The following is a 17,712-nucleotide window of genomic DNA, read 5'->3' on the forward strand; positions in this document are numbered from 1 at the left end:
TCCAGACATAAAGGTGCAGGATCAGAGGAATATACACTACATGTAATGTGACCATTATGTTTTATGGCCGATTGTGCCATTACACACAATCTACAGATTACTACTATTATGCTTAAAGGAACGCCACAGAAGTGATGGAGACTTAAATGGGTTTCCAAGTATGTACTGACACTCAGCTAAGAGACAATTAACTGAACAGATAGAGTCGTTTGAAACAATGGTGCAGGACCTATTATACTAAGCACATCACTCTACATACAAAACCAATATGATGCTGACATATAATAGATAGTATGATGTCAATATTTAACATTAGATCTGGTTTACTACTGCAGGAAGAAGTATGCTGCAGGACCATTAATGTATGTCGTACAGTGTGTGTGCTAAGGACACACACATTATAAAAGCACAGTGGGGGAAGAAGCACAAGGTCAAAAGGACGAATCCTTTCCTAAACAGAAATACATTCTATTAGTTTATATTGCAGATTCTCACGCAATCAATAGGAGTGGAATTTCTATTTCCAGGCTGATGTTCGGTAACTGACCCCGACCACTGACAGAAAATAAATAGTCATTTTAAAAGAAAAATCAAGAGTCTTTTTAGCCCCTAAACCACCTAAGGTGAAAGAACAGGGCGTAGCGAATAAATGTGAAATCACAAATCGAAACATGAAATGTCAAAGTTAAATTGTAAATACGAAATATTACTTCTGCGACACCGTTCTATAATAGCATGTGAATAGTATTTCAGACATGACTGCAGCTCGCTGGAGTGAGACATTGTTTTGTTTGGTGCGTCTCTTGAGGCTGTTCAATTACACTCCTTAGTTGTTTTTGTGTGTACCGACGGTCAGACAGAGAGAAGATTGATGAATTGTCTTTGTTAATTTCCACTCTGCTGACTCTGTGACTCCCCCTTTGTCAGTGATACTAAACATACGCAAGGCACACACTCTGAAGGTACACGCCATACAATGTAAGGATTACTTTTTGTCAGGTGCACACAGACTCATCGCCTCTAAACTTACTGTTTAATGGGGCGTGACTATATATCGGTGTTGTTATTTCCTCATTTACCTGCCTTTCATCTAATCTCATTTCAAAGTCAAAGCTAACGAAACACAGAAGCACATTTCCAGTAAGACAATAGCTCTTTTTCTTTTCCGGCTCTCACTTGCTCCATCTGTCTGGCTAGTGGGTGGGGGTGGAAGGCCAATAAAATAAAAGTGTGAGAGTGGGCGTTTTTTTATCAGCACGCTTTGACTTTGTGTTTCCAAGCGAGATGTTTCATTAATGGCATCAAACACAAATCTCAAACGCAAATGTATTACTATCTAATTTCTTTTTTTAATTTCCTATTCCTCCTCCCCATCTTTTTCTTCTTACCTGGCTTCTCTCTCCCAACTCTCATTATCTCCAGACTGTGGAGAACTGTGTCTGCATCCTGAGGAACCTGTCGTACCGTTTGGCTGCGGAGACGTCCCACGGCCAGCAGGGGGGGCTGGAGGAGCTGGATGGCCTGCTTTGTGACGCCAACGGCCGTGACGGAGAGAGCTCTGGCTGCTGGGGAAAGAAGAAGAAGAAAAAGAAGGGATCTGATCAGGTGAGGAGATAATGCAGATCTAAAGGGGGACGCCTTGAATAAAATTTGTGCATCTTCAATAATTCCATTAAAGTTTTGAAGGCAAAAAGTTTTGTGTTGGACGACCAGAAAAACTTTGAGGTTTCTTGGCACAGATGCCAGAGGTGTGTGGTACTCTACTGGGGTAATGAACAGTACCCTTTCTCCTTTGGTGTTTTGATGATGGTTGTGGAGAACCTATCCCACCGCTACCATAGGCGGTAAATTGTGCTGGGCGGATGTTATTGCAAAGCCTATACCAGATGATTCAAATACATTTTGTTCTAAAAATATTAGCCCCCATGTGCATTGTATGGAGGCATGTGCATTCATTATGTTTCTGCACTTGTTTATCTTGGTTTTTACTTTCATTTGTTACCCCCCCCCCACCATTCCCCATCTGTGTTTATACTCATGGGGGCAAAAAGAAGACCACTTTCATGATGAAGCAGGAATGCCGTGTGAGTGGATGAGGCAGCCGTTCCTTCAGCAGGGACATGTCTGCAGGATGCAATCACAGATCACACACTTTTTAGCAAGCTGATCTGAAAAGCGTTGGCTTGTATGCCAATGTTTGTAGTTTAAAATGTGTTTGAAACTTTCTAACTATTTTTTCTCATCAAAAGCTTCTTTAATCTCAGTTTATTTTCACCCTCCCTCTTCCAAAGTTGAACTTCTCTCTAGGGAGCAGACCTCAGGTTTCCTCCTGCAGTCAATTCCCCTGCAGACTTCTTAGACTAGACTGTGAGGGGGAATATTAGAATTTTCCACCGTCCCAAAACCAAAATACAGAGTGTAGTTGAGTCATTAAGACCCAACAGACTGATATTTGAGACCCGGACTGGGGTTTTGTTTCTCTGTAGGCTAATGCGATTCAATGTCGACGCTGTGTCTTTTTCCCTCTTCCCAATAGGCTTTGTGTATCTGCTTAAAACACATGACACACATGGACACACAACATGTTCACAGACAGGAAGAGATACATTATAATAACATTTAAAAAATAACCAAACCTGAATCCCATCCGAGCGCTACGGTAGCTTTACTCCAAAGGACGACCAATACAGAGCTGAATCAGGTCAGAGAGTAGAGCTCTTTGTCTGTGTTTGTATGTACTGTTTATACATTTATTTTTGCAACCATTTAGGAGTAGACAGTAATACAGAAAGAGCACCATGCCAGAAAAAAAGGGTTGGAGCCTGGAGACTAGGACAGAGAGAAAGACTTGTGGTACGATGTGTGCTCGTAAAGGATGACGCAAAGAGAGACGGATAGAGGAGCGAGAGAAAGAGACTCAGGCAGTTATACGCTAATGTAGCCTACTTAATCATTTATTAGAGGTTCAGATACCAAAGCCAAGAGCAGCATGGGAGCCTGAACTGCACCTAAACACTCCTAATGGATACTGGAACACACACACACACACACACATTTTCACTATCTGGGATATTCTAAGTATTATTTAGATTTTTAGATCCGCAAATTAACATTACACATTCATATTTAGTGTGTAGGATGACTCCAGGCAACAGAGAGTACACTGTGAAAGACTTCAACCTACAGTATAAGATGCCTTTGGTTTTATGATCAGTGAATCTATGTATAGATGAACACATGCACACACACACACACAGTCACACACACACAGACACACACACACACACAGCCTCACACTCCACAGCACCTCTCTGAAGACACACACCAGCATAGTTTACCTTGAGACAGGGGGAGGAGGAGAGGCAGCAGAGCGAAACAGAGAAGGTCGATAGGGAGAGGAAAAACTGAGAACTAGAAAGAGAAGGATGGAAATAGAATAAGAAATTAGGGAGTGTGGAAGACAAGCAAGAAAGAAGTCAAGGGAGAGTTGGAGAAGAGGCATCAACAGGAGAAAAAAAGAGGGACAAGATATTAATGACAAGCTGGAGAGAAAAGAGCAGAGAGAAATAGAAATAAAAGAGGAGAGAGAGAAGGAGAGTTAGCTGAGAGGTGTGGGCATGTCACTCAACAAAGAAGATCAAACATCAAGGGACTCCATTCTAGTGGAGGAGGAGGAGGAGGAGGAGGACCGATGTAAAGGGGAAGAGGGGAGTGGGAGCTTTAGGTTGATTTCTCAAAGTGAATGTGGGAGTGAAACATTCTCTCCTATACTTTCTGTTTTCACATCCATCTCTCTCCCTTTTATGTTTTGCCCTTTCCCACCTCTTTCTTCATCTCCATTCTCTTCTAAATAGCAGGGCGACAGGGAGCGATTTACTCAGTGTCTCTTTGACTTTTAATAGGTCAGGGTGTGCTGAGTGGAGATGTAGTAATGCATGCACTTAGACACATGAGAATACTCATCCACAACTATCCTTCTTTTGTGAATACTGCTGTACTGGCTGCTGTATTGCTTTATAAGCCCAGCTTCTGCTCAGTGTGGTCAGAGTTAAAACACTTAACATTCCATGCTGGAAATAATGTTCCATTGATAGAGGTTAAAATAAAATACAAACCGGTTCCATTCTGTGCTCTTTCCCAGTGGGATGGCGTGGGCCCCTTTCCGGACACAGCGGAGCCCCCCAAAGGAGTTCAGATGCTTTGGCACCCCACCATCGTCAAGCCGTACCTCACCCTGCTGTCTGAATGCTCAAACCCCGACACCCTGGAGGGAGCAGCCGGGGCTCTGCAGAACCTGGCAGCAGGCAGCTGGAAGGTAAAGGATAACGTTAAAACCTGTTTACCCGGTTTTCTCTTTTCTTGAATCTTCTTTGTCACTCGTGGTTGGATTCTAGGGGTACAATCATCAACACATTCAAGGCTCTGGTGTTTCTACATTATGGTCCTTCCTCCAGGTAATCAAAGAACAGTGTAATGCAGTGTTCATACCTGAATATTTGTCAGACCAGCGCATGTGTATGAAAAACATGCTTGTATGTGTTTTTTTATGCAGATAAATAGCCGGGGAAAAGTTGACAAAGGGTTAAATATCATGGTGACAATAACGCAGATTGAGTGTGTGTGCAGACACATGTTTTTCTACCCTGATCATCGGTTCATTTCAGTCTTAAATTCAGAGGCTGATTCAGTTGCCGTATACACTATGCCGCAGCATACAGAACAACAGCTCAATGACCTAATCAGACGGAGTAATGTTCTAATGTTCACGCTGACTTTGAAATGTTTCAGGCACAATCCCATGTTTTTATGCGTTCCATAGTATATCATATTGTTCAGCAGCAATGCAATTGCTGTAATAATGTAAAGGCTCAACGCCTGAACCCACAGGGGAGTAGAGCCAGGGTTCAACAGCAGCTGAGTGATGGAAACAGCTAGATGGTAATAATGTACGAGTCACACGGTCATACCTTGAGGGAGGTGTACATAGGCAAACAGAAAGTTTCATGGCTTAATCTTGGAATGACCTTGGGAAAGTGCATCAGACAGTGTTGGTTGTATTAGGCTGTGTGGGAATGTTGATGGATGTGTTTCTGTGGTCAGAAGGTTGCGGTAGTGTTGCTGTACGTGAGATCTGTGACGGGGGAGGCAGTTATAGAGAGGGAAGCTCGCTTTGGGATGCCTCTGTGGTCCTGTTAATGTGTGTGGGAACTGTTGTTTTTTGATTTTGTGAGAGTTTCCATTGGTAGTGGAATCGACAAAGAAGGATGGAAATGAAAGAGGAGGGAGAAGGAAGAAGCCCGTGGCCTTCAGGAAATCACATTTTCTATTTTGGGGCCCTGCTTCTCGTGTTAGTGTGTATGTGTGTGTGCTTTCTGGTGTGTACTCCTGACTTAGAGAGTTAACTTATCTCTGTTTACGAAGCTTTTGGATTTTTAGATTATTATGATTATGTCCCCGAAAGGTATTTTTCTTAAATGATTTTCTGAAGCATAGTTTGCCGATTTTAAAGCCCTAAGAAAAACATTGTTTAACCCCAAACACACTCTGCATATCTTTGTGTTAGATCGATAGATAGATCAAATAAACACCACAGTGCAAAACACGATTATTTCGGTGGATTATATAGATAGATCTGAACTCGGTTGCTGCTTAGCACATCCCCATTTCCTCCACAGTTGACCCACAAGGCGCAGCACTTGAGCCTTTTAGATGCAAGTACTCAATTGAAACATACCTTGATAGCTATTGAGGGAGGATAGAGTGGTCTCATGGCTCAGAACTCTTCTCTCTGGTTCATGCAATTCTCCCTCTTGCAGTATATCACTTACGAGTCTGTGTAATGCCTCAACCTCTCTCATAATGACCCTGAATATAACATGTCCCACTCAACCTCGCCCATTGTGCTTCATCCGCCTCTTTTCCCCTTTGTCTCTACCGCAAACCACTTGATACACAATCTGCTGGTCTGTCAGGATGAAAGGAAATAGTCAGCATGATGAAAACAAGACGGTTAGAGAATGAAAATGTCTGGATTGAAAATAACCAGAGACACAATGCACAGGCATGGACACAGTGAGTTCCTAACAAGGGGATACAACAGGTGTCATTAGCAAGTAAGGATGATGGTTTGATGCCTTGCTCTTGCCAGGCTACTCTCATGCATTTAACCTTCTTCACTGATTTCTCCCCCGTCAGTGGTCGGTGTACATCCGGGCTGCTGTGCGCAAGGACAAAGGCCTCCCCATCCTGGTGGAGCTACTGAGGATAGACAACGACAAGGTGGTGTGTGCCGTGGCCACCGCTCTCAGAAACATGGCCCTGGACATCAGGAACAAGGAGCTAATTGGTGAGTAGTGGAAACACTTCCAGAGAGATGATATCCAATATTTACATCAATCACTGGCCTGCTTATCCTTTCAGTGTCATCAATATGGACACCTACACTGTTGCTCAGATGCAATCTCTGTTAGAGTAAAGCAGCCTGAAGCCCATGTTCTTCTCTAATTTGATTTTTTTACCTCTTCTCTTTCTGTCACGGTTCTCATTTAGAGTGTGCATGTCGAGCTTGTGTTAAAGTGATGTAGCACAAGGGTGAAGCGCCTGTAGCCAAGTTTCACCAATTAGTCATAATTCAATACTAATGTCAGCCTGTAGTCACCTCACAGTAACATAGCAGGATGACTTACCTGGCTAGGATCTGCTCCATATAATGAGCTGTAATTTTTAATGAGGCTGTACATGTGCTCATGGAGTCTAAAATTAACCTGCAGCTGTCAACCTTACCATACTGTTAGAGATAGGATGGTTGTGTGGTTTCTTTAGAGCAAAGACATTTGAAATGAGTTTTTAAAGAAGACCAAGTTGTGTTTTTTGTAGAAGACTGTTCGGGGGGGTAAGTAAGGGGGATAACCGAAAGTTAGATATTTGTGGTGAAAGGAAAAGAGAGGAGAATGTGAGAGACACTGATCCAATCAGCGGCTTGCTCTGGGCTGTAAAACCATGCTGTAGTCATGAGACTGATAGCATCATGGAGATCAAGCTAACACATTAACAAATGTTTGTGTTCCTTTCTTTGTCTAAAAGTGTGTGTGTGTGTGTGTGTGTGTGTGTGTGTGTGTGTGTGTGTGTGTGTGTGTGTGTGTGTGTGTGTGTGTGTGTGTGTGTGTGTGTGTGTGTGTGTGTGTGTGTGTGTGTGTGTGTGTGTGTGTGTGTGTGTGCGCACAGTATGTGCACGTGACATCAGCTCTCTCCGTCACCGGTATCTCTGATTGCTTCGGCTTCCTGGTGGGCTCAGTGGTTTCTATAGCAACCCTGATACCCTCCGTCTCAGACGGGGGGCTGGTGGAGCCTCTCGGGGTGTTTGTGTGCTGTTAGAACGACAGGGAGTGCCGCCGGCAAAGCTCAACGTGCCCATAATGGGAAAGTCTCTCAGGCACACAGCAGCAGATCAGAGGATAATGACGCCTGCACACAGACACTTATCAGGCTGATCTGAAGGGTCTTTGCTTATGTTTGTTTGTTTGTTTGTTTGTTTTTTCTTATACAATGCACCTGCAGATGTGTCAGTCAGTACAATATCAAATGGGGAGTATTCCTGACAGGTGCATCATTGTTTGTTTCTTCCTGTAAAGGGTCGGAAAGGACCTTCACATGTCATCTCTGGGATTGCCTTTCCATTAAATGCAAACTTACAGATATTATAAAATCACTGCATCTGGGTTTATTTAAATTATCATACAGCAGTCAAAACTTTTATGTATTATTATTAAAACTTTAATCAAGTATTATATTCCAAGAGCAACGTTCTCTTTCAGGTGCCTTTTTATTAAGTCCTACTGAATCATTTGCTTTAATCATTTTTGCTGTGGAAACCATTAAATTGTTCCCCTATTTGATTAAAATATTAATTATTTAGTATTTTAGAGCCATTAGCTTGCTAAGAAGAGAGAAATAAAGAGGATATTAATGGAAAGAGAGGTAGAAAATGAAATGAATTTGTGCTTGTGCAGAGAGGAAGGTAGGCAAAACACACAGGCTAATTGAATAAAATAATTACTGCACATTCACAGCGGACATAAATTCAAATTTGTTGGGCATTTTCATTTGAATACACACTTGACCTATTGTACATCAGAATAACATGGTTTAAATCCTATTTAAATCCTTATCTCAGTGTTATTTCACAGAGATAGGCTAGTGGAGGCAAAATAACATATATGAAACAGAGATTACAGACCATCATTATTAATTTTGGCTGGCATTATCAGTCCGTTGTTGGCAGATTTGATTCAAATCAGCCACACCTGGGTAAGAAAGCAGAGATCTTGAGAGATATTATTGTGGATTTCACCGTCGTGCATTATTGTTAACTGTCTTCTATAGCCAATAGTTAGTTCGGATACAGCAAGTTCTAGGGTCAGTTTTCTTAGCCCTATACACATTACATCAAACAGGATTTTCTTAAAGTTTCTGGATGTCTAATTTCATCAGACACTGTTCATTTGTCTCTTTGTCTTCTTTGATTTTACAGTAAACAAAACCTCTGAGCTGAATTCAGCTGGAACCTCATGAAGCTGCAGAGTGATATTGTCTTTACCGGCAACCTTCTCATGCATCCATTCATTCAATATTACAATTGGTAACCTGTCTCCTGTCTGGATATAACTCATTATGTATGAAATCAAGTAAAATGGATCAGTATTAGTGGAATATACCCTTAGTTTACTTTCAAAAGCAGCTGGGATGTTATATCTGTTCCTATCTGTTGGTGTTTAATGAGGCAGAAAGCAACAGTTAATGACACAAAGTCAGAGAAACACAGCATCTCTCAGAGACGAAAGGGGAAAATAGAGAGGGGGGGGTGAGAGAGATCAGTCAGGGTCGAGCCTGTGCTCTCGGCAAGGTTTGATTTGATACATGTCGACAGAAAAGAGGTAGAGGCCAGGGGTTCCTAAGAGACAAGCTCCATTTGGCCCGTGTTCACAAGCTTTATTCACCACAGTGACTCCAACCTCGGAGTAAAACACATTTTTCTTATGTGTAACAACAGTTCAACACCAAATGACGAAGCAATTTCACAGAGCAGTTTGCGGGTCTTTGTCAGATCAAAGCTCCACCTAATTATAATATCATTTTGCATGGCTAATCTCGAGTAAATCACCTTCCTGAAAAACGAAACACCAAATCCTTGCCTCTTAAAACTTGTGCGATAGTGTGTCAGAAGCTGTTAGTGCCGGTGTGTTTGGCAGCATCATGGGGGAATGGTAGTTTGCATCAGAGCTCAGCAGAGTGAGTGGAGATGAGAATTATCTTTCGCACACAATAACCTCAGTGTGGGAAATCCTCTGGAAAGCACTGTTGGACTGGATGGCGGGAGGGAAGAAGCAAGAGAGGCACGAGGATCTGGTTAGAGGAGAAGAGCAGGGAGACTGAATAGGTTGGGAGATGAGAAAGAGGAGGAATAAAGACCTCAACGCATATGTATGCTTACGTTCCAATTCCTCTTTAATGTGATTTAGTGGCATATTGATGTCGCTGAGAATGATTCTTCTCACCCGTCAACGTTTTTGTCTCTCTCCTGATTCCACCCCCTTCATGGTTTTGATTTGCATAATGTACTGTACGCCTGTGTAGCAATACATGAGTCCCATTCACCGCTACACAGTCTGTCAGCACGATTCTTCCCCATTTACTTACAGATGGTAATTTGACACACTTGAATTGGAAACAGCACTGGAATGCCAAAAACGGAGACCATTCACTTAAGGTCCCTGTAAACACATGCTGTGGTTGCAACCAAATCCAAACCAAGGATAGAGTTTAATGAGAAAGTGAAGAACGCACAAAATAGGTATTCATTTACTTTTCATTAATTGTTTATTGTTGGACTGGTCATCTTAAATTCAAACTAAATAATTGACTTAAAGTTGCTTTTACTTTTCAAACAACCAAAGCAAAATGTGTAAAAGCATACTTAGTGTTTAAGTGGCTCAGTTTTTAGTCCTGCATTAACTTATACATCAGTCTAAGTTTCAATGATCAAGAATTCAAGAATTTAATAAGTTCTAAAATGACAGAAAATGTCTTAGCTTAACACAGACACTAAGCATCAAGAAATGGAACCAGTCTCCTTTTTAAATACTAGATGTGCCTCCACTAACATCAGACAAAGCTCTCAACTGTTTCCTTTGGCTTTCATGTCTGAGTCCACGCCCGGGTTTGAGACGGTGAAGAATCTCATCAGTTCTGTTTGCATCACAGCAATTGAAAACACCTTCAGATGACTGTGCTGTTTTTTCTGGTTGCAGAAGACACCCTATAAATATCTCTTTTCTGACTGTTGTAGATGTATATAATATAAACAAAAGTGGAACCACAGGAAAAGAAAATAAGTAATCAGCTTTCACCTTTCGGCATTTTCCAGGTGGTAAAAATAATGCTTTGAAGTGTAGGGACAGTCAACGAGCGACAGATTCAATCAACGCAATCAGCTGTTCCTACACGCCTCCTCCTGCAGCTGATTTTGAGTGATTATCCTGAATGCTCTGATTAATAAATAAAAAATGCTTTGTTTTTGATGTCAGTTTTATTTAGCTGTGTTCACTTGGAACAGCTTGCACCTAGGTCTTGTCAAATGTCTTGATGCTTTCCCGTGACATGTTCTATCCCTCTTACCCTCTGGAAAAGGCATCAAAAACTCACGTGCACACACCCTCATTATCAGAAACACACTCATTTAATATGGTTTCTGAAGGGATTGATCTCACTGGTGCAAGTGATGTAAAAAAAACATCCCAAATCTAAAAAGATATTGTAAGTTCTTTTCACGGCCATGTGGCGACCCCAAGCTTTTATCTTGAACCCCTTATGTCTGGACCCCTAGGTTGAGAAGAAAATGCTCTACATGTCTTCTTCTCTGCTCCCTTTTTCAGCCCTTGTATTTCTTTTGTCACCATGCCGCTTATTGGCTGAAACCTCCATTCCCTGGACCCTCCCCTCATTTTCACCTTCTTGTCTTCAAAATGAGTATCAGCCCTTTTTTCTCATTAAGCTCCTTCCTTTCTTTTTCTTCCTCCTTTATCATCCTTTCCATCAGATCATCCCGCCCCACCCCTTCCTCTCTCTGTGTGTTGTTTCAGACATGAGCTCATAGCGCCCATCCTTCAGTCTCTCGCAGATTCCCTCTTTGTGTCTCGCCTTGATGACATCAGTGCTGGGAGTGTTACTGTGGAAACTGAACCAGTGTGCCACAGGGATGTCACTAATTGTGTGTGTGTGTGTGTGTGTGTGTGTGTGTGTGTGTGTGTGTGTGTGTGTGCGTGACAGCTGTAACACGTGGAAATGGGCTGTAAAACACACATTTTAGTACATTGAAGTGTTGCTCTAAGCTCAAGGGCATAAAAAGACATTTTTAGTTTGGGTGACCCGCACCAAGATTGCACTTTGGTGAGCTTAACCAACTTTGGAAGACTAACAAGCCAAAAGACAAGAGTGTATGTGTCCACTGACTCACAGTAAGTTGACACACTTCTCTGCCCCTGTTGCATTGGTAGTTTATGAAATATCTGTGTCGCCTTCGGAATGACTCTCTTGTGTGCGAGCGTCTGGTATGTCTTTTATCGGCACACTTTGTCTCTGGCATCTCCGTCCTCTGCTCCACTGTGCCAGACTGGGAGCATGACAGACAGAGAATAGAAACATTGAAAAAAGACATAGAGAGGGCTGTCATGCAGTGATGATTTTTTTGGGGGTCTAACAGCTGTCCCTTGAGGATCTGATTCATCCTCTGGCAAAGTTTTTCTCAGTCTCGAATTTCAAAGGACTTTATCCTATTCAAAAGTGTGCCCTTGTGATTTTATTCAACAAAATGCATCCACTTGTACTACCTTAACTACTCATAGTGAAGTTGTGCTGTGTCGCTTTAACCAACCTTCAAAACGCAATGACCCTTTTCCACTGTGTGCAAATATAAAGACTTTGATGTGTGTCTACAGTATATGTCTTCCCAAGCAGGCTTCTCCTTATTGTCAGTCTTTAATGAAGCCACAAGTTTTTCGCAGAGGGGAAAAAAATCCCTGCCTCTCTGTATCTCCCCCTCCTCTGCAGTTCAGGCTGTAAACCTGTCACCCACAAACATCAAAGAGACACAGAGGGCGAGATATAACTGGTGTGAAAGCAGCAAACACAAGAAGGCAGAATATTTTACGACACTGAAGCGACGCCATGCCGCTTTCCAATTTACCTTCATTTCTGACCTGCTTAAACCTGCTGTGTTTCATCTGTTAGTACTCTCCTCTCCATTTATTTTTAGTTTATTATTGATGTATTTATTCGTCATACATAAATTAAACGAAACAGCCTCACATTGCAGTCTATGGAGGTCATTCACATCTCTTTTTTGACATGATGAGGATGCCATGATGTTGATAATTGATTCCTGCAGGGTGTGTATGTATGTTCAAGTGTGTGTGCCCGTGTGTGTACAGTACATGATTAACTCTTCTTTTTGGCTGCTTTCCAAATGAGCCCATAATCCAGAACTCATTAGAACACTGTCATTTTTTCATGATTTGGATTACATAAAGGGGGGGAAAAGTCAAATTAGTGCCAATAAAAGGCTCCTCCCTCCTCCCTAACTGATCATTTTGATGTTTCAGAGCATCTCCAGGGTTTGTGTGTTGCTATAATTCCGGTGTACAGTCTTATACTCAGTTTGAGCTCTCCCGGGCTGACATCCAAGGCTCATAACTTTTATGTGTTCAATAAAGCATTATTCCCACAAATCATAACCCAGCACCATGTTGCTTTGAATCTGGCGCCCTCTCTCGACGATGTGATGCACTACTTGATAAATCACACCCGGGAAATAACCAGGGCATTGAAATTCTCCTTTTGTCACTGAATATCTTAACCGTAGCTACAGTATGGCACCTCGTAATTCTGAAACATGGTGAGGTCGACTTCACACATTGGGCTTACACCATTTTGAGTGCCTCTCCATTTAAGAGAAAGGTGGTTCACAAACAATATATTCACCTGTCTTTACCTGAGTGTAAAAGTGTCCTTAAAATCAGCAGTCTTAGTTTCTTTCTTAGACATCAAAAAAGATTTTCCAGTTTGCAGTGAAACTACCCTATTTTACAGTGCTTAGTTCCAATGTACAATAACTTGGATTTGTTACAGCCTTACACACATTCAAAGAACCCAGAAAGACTTAATAAAAACATATCTTTTGGTATAGGTAAGAGGACAGAGCTCACTTCAGGGACCCACACCCCGATACCTTTATCCTCAGAAAGTCATTTCATCTTGCCCCACATCTCCCTGAGACAATTACCTCCAATTTTACTTCAATAACACTCTCCCTTCTCCATCAGTAAACAATCAAATCACTCTATTGTTGAGGGTAATTGGATCTCTTTAAATCAAATCAGCCATTATGGCCCTGATGAAGCTCGCCCTGCTCAGCGGGGGTTAGCTGCACATGAGGGAATGCTGCACAGGAATACATTAGCACCTCTGCCTCCCAGGTGAAGATGGCTATATTGGAGGAGCCGTGTAATACAGGTTTATTAGACTGTGGCGTGATCAGCGCAGGGCTTGTTTCCCTCCTTGAGGACATGTTCCAGGTGTTGACCACATTTCAGCGCCAGGGAAAGAAGAAGTGGGGAGATTGCACTCCAACATGCGGAGGTGCTTTCTGTGTCAGACATTTAAGTAGAAACCACCGACACCACCTCATAAAAAGTCAATTATAATTTGCTCCACAGATCTCTTATTTCTTTCCTCCCACACGACTACCTATGATCACCGTGAGGGGACAAGGCAGTTAGAACAGGAAGGTCCTCGGCTTTGACACTTGGTTTGTCTTCTGTCTGTTTGAATATACAACACATTCAGATCTTCAGTGTAGCCTTGAGAGAAATTGTATATTTAGTAGCCTTTAAAAAAACAAAAACCTCCATCAGGGTAATGAGAACATCAAAACATTAACTTTTAAGATGTGTTGAATTTTGCATTGACGTTAGAAAAGTGCAGCAATTCCCCCTTGATTATATTCATCTATAATTAATCGATCTGCTTTCTTGCAGGCTCTGGGTATCATATCTAGATGTAGGAAAGAGACCAGATTGTATGTCACTGGAGTGGTGTCTTAGCACAGCTTTGCTACAGTTAAGTCTTTGTACTAATATTTGTTTTGTGATAAAACTGTAAAAAAAAATTAAAAAACCCAAGAGGCAAAAAAACCAAGTTACGATTTAAAAACTCTCAAGTGTCAAAAACATCTTACATCAAAACACACGGAAAAAATATCCCACAAACAAAACAAGCAACGCGGGAGCCAGATAATGAGCCATGTGTATGTTCAGCTGGGGTGTGTATTAGTGTGCGTGCTTTGCCGTGTGTTTGTGTATAGTCAAGGTGAGGTGTGTGTGACACTATCAGTCACGGTTGCAGTCAGTGATTACCAGGAAGCAGCGTCTGCCTCTAACAAGGTTTGCTGCTAAAGTGTTGGGAAAGGATGGCCCATTTCTTTGATTGTTCAGCTTTTAGCAAAACTTCAGATTGCTGTTTTGTGTTGTATTCGCTTTCTCTCTCCTTCAGTCGTTCCCCCGGTTTATATTCCCACTGTCTCCAACACGGGTGCCTACTATGCTGCCCCCCCTCTTCTTCCTCTCTTCTCCATATCATCGTCTCAGTTACTCGCCGCCTATGGGATGAATGTGGCCACGTTGCAGAGACTGATACGGATATGCATAGTATATAGGTGTGTGTGGGTGTGGGGGTGTGTGTGTGTGTGTACTTGCACATATGCATATTTCCTCTAAGTGCTGACAGCAGTCTATTAGAGAATCTATCTGTAAGCAAAAAACAGATACACATTGATATACGTCTGACCATTTTGGAGTCTTTCTGTATACTCATAACCTTCCTTTTCGTATTACTTAATTCCCTGCAGTTAGTCAGTTAAGAAACTAGTCACTCACTGTATCACTCAGTCAGTTAATCAATTAATTGTCAGTCATTCATGCAGTAAATTATCTGGCAGTCAGTCGGTGAATTAGTCATGCAGTCAGTCAGTAAATAATTCAGTCAGTCACTCAAAAATGAGCCGGATCATTAAATCAAGAAGGAGTTAATGAATCAGCCGGTAAATCAGTCAGCAAACTCTGATTCAAGTCAGTCAAATAATGGGCCTCCCTCTTAGGATGCAGCTTAATTTTATCCCCACAGCCAAAAGACAATGACCGCTTAACCTCTGCTCAGCCTGCCAGTCTGAGATAACACTTTGCCAATTAACTCACTACTCCAGCCGCATGGAAAGAGTTTGCGTGTGTCTTAGTGTGTGATCGGCAAATCTGTATGTGGGTGCCTGTGTATTGAAGCATCCATGAATGTGCCGTTGGTAGATTCCAACGAGCAGAACAACAACGTTTGTGGAACAAGGGTACATAGTGGATATAGTCGTGCATCCATCTCCCAGTTTGTGAGTGCGTGTTTTTGCCTCCATGAAGGTTGAAGGTGTCATCTGATTTTCCTTGCTCTGTGTATTGCTTGCAACCCAGATCACTTAAACTATTTAGAGGTAATATGAGCGAGGGGTTTAGCACCAGCCTGTGCTAAGGGCTCCTCGGATATCAGGGATAGATAAATAGATAAATCATTCGGGGAAGAACGTTCAGCTTCATGAAGAACATGGGAAAAACATCAAGAAGGAAGAAAAAGAAGGAGAGGTTTTAGGCTCTGATTTGGTTCTGATTGCATCATAAAAAGGAAGGAACCAATCTGTATCCAGGATGTCTTGTTTTTACTTTTATATTTCACTTAGACTTAATAAATTCAAAGTAGCACCATGGGACGCAGAATATTAAACCTTCTGATTCATAGTGGCAGTTCTGTAGTTGTGTAGTGTTGCTGTGAAAGTGACTTGTTATATCACCAACAAATAAAAAACACTTGGTGAAATCATAACTGTTTCTCCTCTATTGCAAATTGAGCATTTTGGGTTCATTTTCTCCCGCTGTCAGTGAGGATGTAATGGTTTACCTGAAAGAGATTTGACAGTTGATTCAACACTCACACTGACACTTCTTTTTACTTTACTCAGTTTCTCTTGAGGACATGCATTTGCAGTATTGACTCACTTAGCAGCTTTTCAGTGTTGTACACACACACAGTGGCATGCACTTTAAATGGCACGCTCTGTCACACCAAGCACAGAAAGACTAATTCATGTGGAGATGCTAAGCTGATGGAGTGAACCTTTTGAATGTGCACCAGCGAAAGAGCCCTCGTCCTAGTGTTTCTATTGAGTGGATTATGTAAAAAGAAGAACCCCAATTTAGCCATTGTTCATTATTCAAAAATCACCTCTGTATTCAGTTTCCTAGAACATGACCTGCAGGGTTTCTTCCCAGGGGGCTCAAGATGATTCAAGAGTAATTGAGAGGTTTATGATGGTCAAGGCTTTTCTTTCCTCTTGACTGCTGCACCTCAGTCAGCACAATCTCCTCTTCCCTCTCATCTCTTCAATTCCTCTCCTATCCTGCATTCTTCCACTCATCACCTATAGGCTCTTCTCTCCCTTATTGGGTCCTCAGTCATTTTCATACCCGGGGATCTCACTCCCATGGGAAGCACAGCAGGAAATAACAGTTAAGTGTTTCCTGATTACAGTACCATAAAGTCCCCTTCTCTCCAAATGCCATAGCTTCCATTTTCTCCAGACTGTCATTAACTTCCTTCCTGATAACTTCTTAATTACCTCCTCTCTTTCTTCTATCTCTCCAACAACACGTTCTCTGAATATCAGTTTTCTTCATATACCAGCCTCTCTAAAATACCACCAGTCGTCATGTTTATTGGATTCTCAGGATGTTTGGATTAGTGTGTGTGCGTCAGAGGATTTGCAGTGTTCCGCCATCAAACTTAAGGTTTATTGAGTTATCCACACCGCTCACTTTCTGGACCAGACATCCGCTGCAAAAAATTGTAGAAGGGCAATTTTACATTCATGTCAAGGTCATTTGAAGTATATTTAAAGGGAGTTGGTGGGTTTTATCCTCGTACAGTCGTTCATAAGCACACTGAATATAAATGCTTGTGTAAAACCATCCCTGTGCGTGAGTATGTATAAACCCTGAGGCCCATGCATTGTTTTTGACTTGTTCATATTGTCAACGATGGATCCAGAAGCCTTTGTGTCTCCACAATTGTTCACAAAACATCCAATACATTAGAAAAAACATTCCTGTTTCCAACTGAGTGTGTACACAACGTGCAGACACTGCCATTCTGACAATGTTTTGTGTCCCTCCATTCAACAGGTAAATATGCCATGCGCGATTTGATCCATCGGTTGCCAGGCAGTAGCAGCAGCAGCAGCAACAACAACGCCACCAGCAGTGGGACCTCCGGGAACACAGGACCTCCGAGCAAGGCCATGTCCGACGACACGGTTACTGCCATCTGCTGCGCGCTGCACGAAGTCATCACCAAGAACATGGAGAACGCCAAAGCCCTTCGTGATGCTGGTGGCATAGAAAAACTCATCGGCATAGCCCGCAGCAAAGGAGACAAGTGAGTCAGGAAAAGATTTGAAACCATGAGAAGGGATCGGAACTTTCAGGTTGGACCGATTGAAATAAGTATATAACTATGTTGTGTATCTTTGTAGAGGCACTTATCCTAAGGTGTACATTTGGAAACCCT

At 42.1% G+C, this 17,712-nt stretch overlaps 1 protein-coding gene across 1 annotated transcript in view; it reads left to right on the top strand.

Moving 5' to 3' along the window:
• ctnnd2a (catenin (cadherin-associated protein), delta 2a) overlaps positions 1 to 17,712 on the top strand; it is a 190,715-nt gene that overhangs the window by 154,242 nt on the left and 18,761 nt on the right. Inside the window, exons 17-20 of the mRNA XM_063912108.1 lie at positions 1,423 to 1,605; positions 4,142 to 4,315; positions 6,196 to 6,346; positions 17,328 to 17,580. Coding sequence (XP_063768178.1) covers positions 1,423 to 1,605; positions 4,142 to 4,315; positions 6,196 to 6,346; positions 17,328 to 17,580 — 761 coding nt within the window. The remainder of the gene's footprint in view (positions 1 to 1,422; positions 1,606 to 4,141; positions 4,316 to 6,195; positions 6,347 to 17,327; positions 17,581 to 17,712) is intronic.

Source organism: Eleginops maclovinus, chromosome 21, assembly GCF_036324505.1.
Source record: "Eleginops maclovinus isolate JMC-PN-2008 ecotype Puerto Natales chromosome 21, JC_Emac_rtc_rv5, whole genome shotgun sequence".
NCBI lineage: Eukaryota > Metazoa > Chordata > Actinopteri > Perciformes > Eleginopidae > Eleginops > Eleginops maclovinus.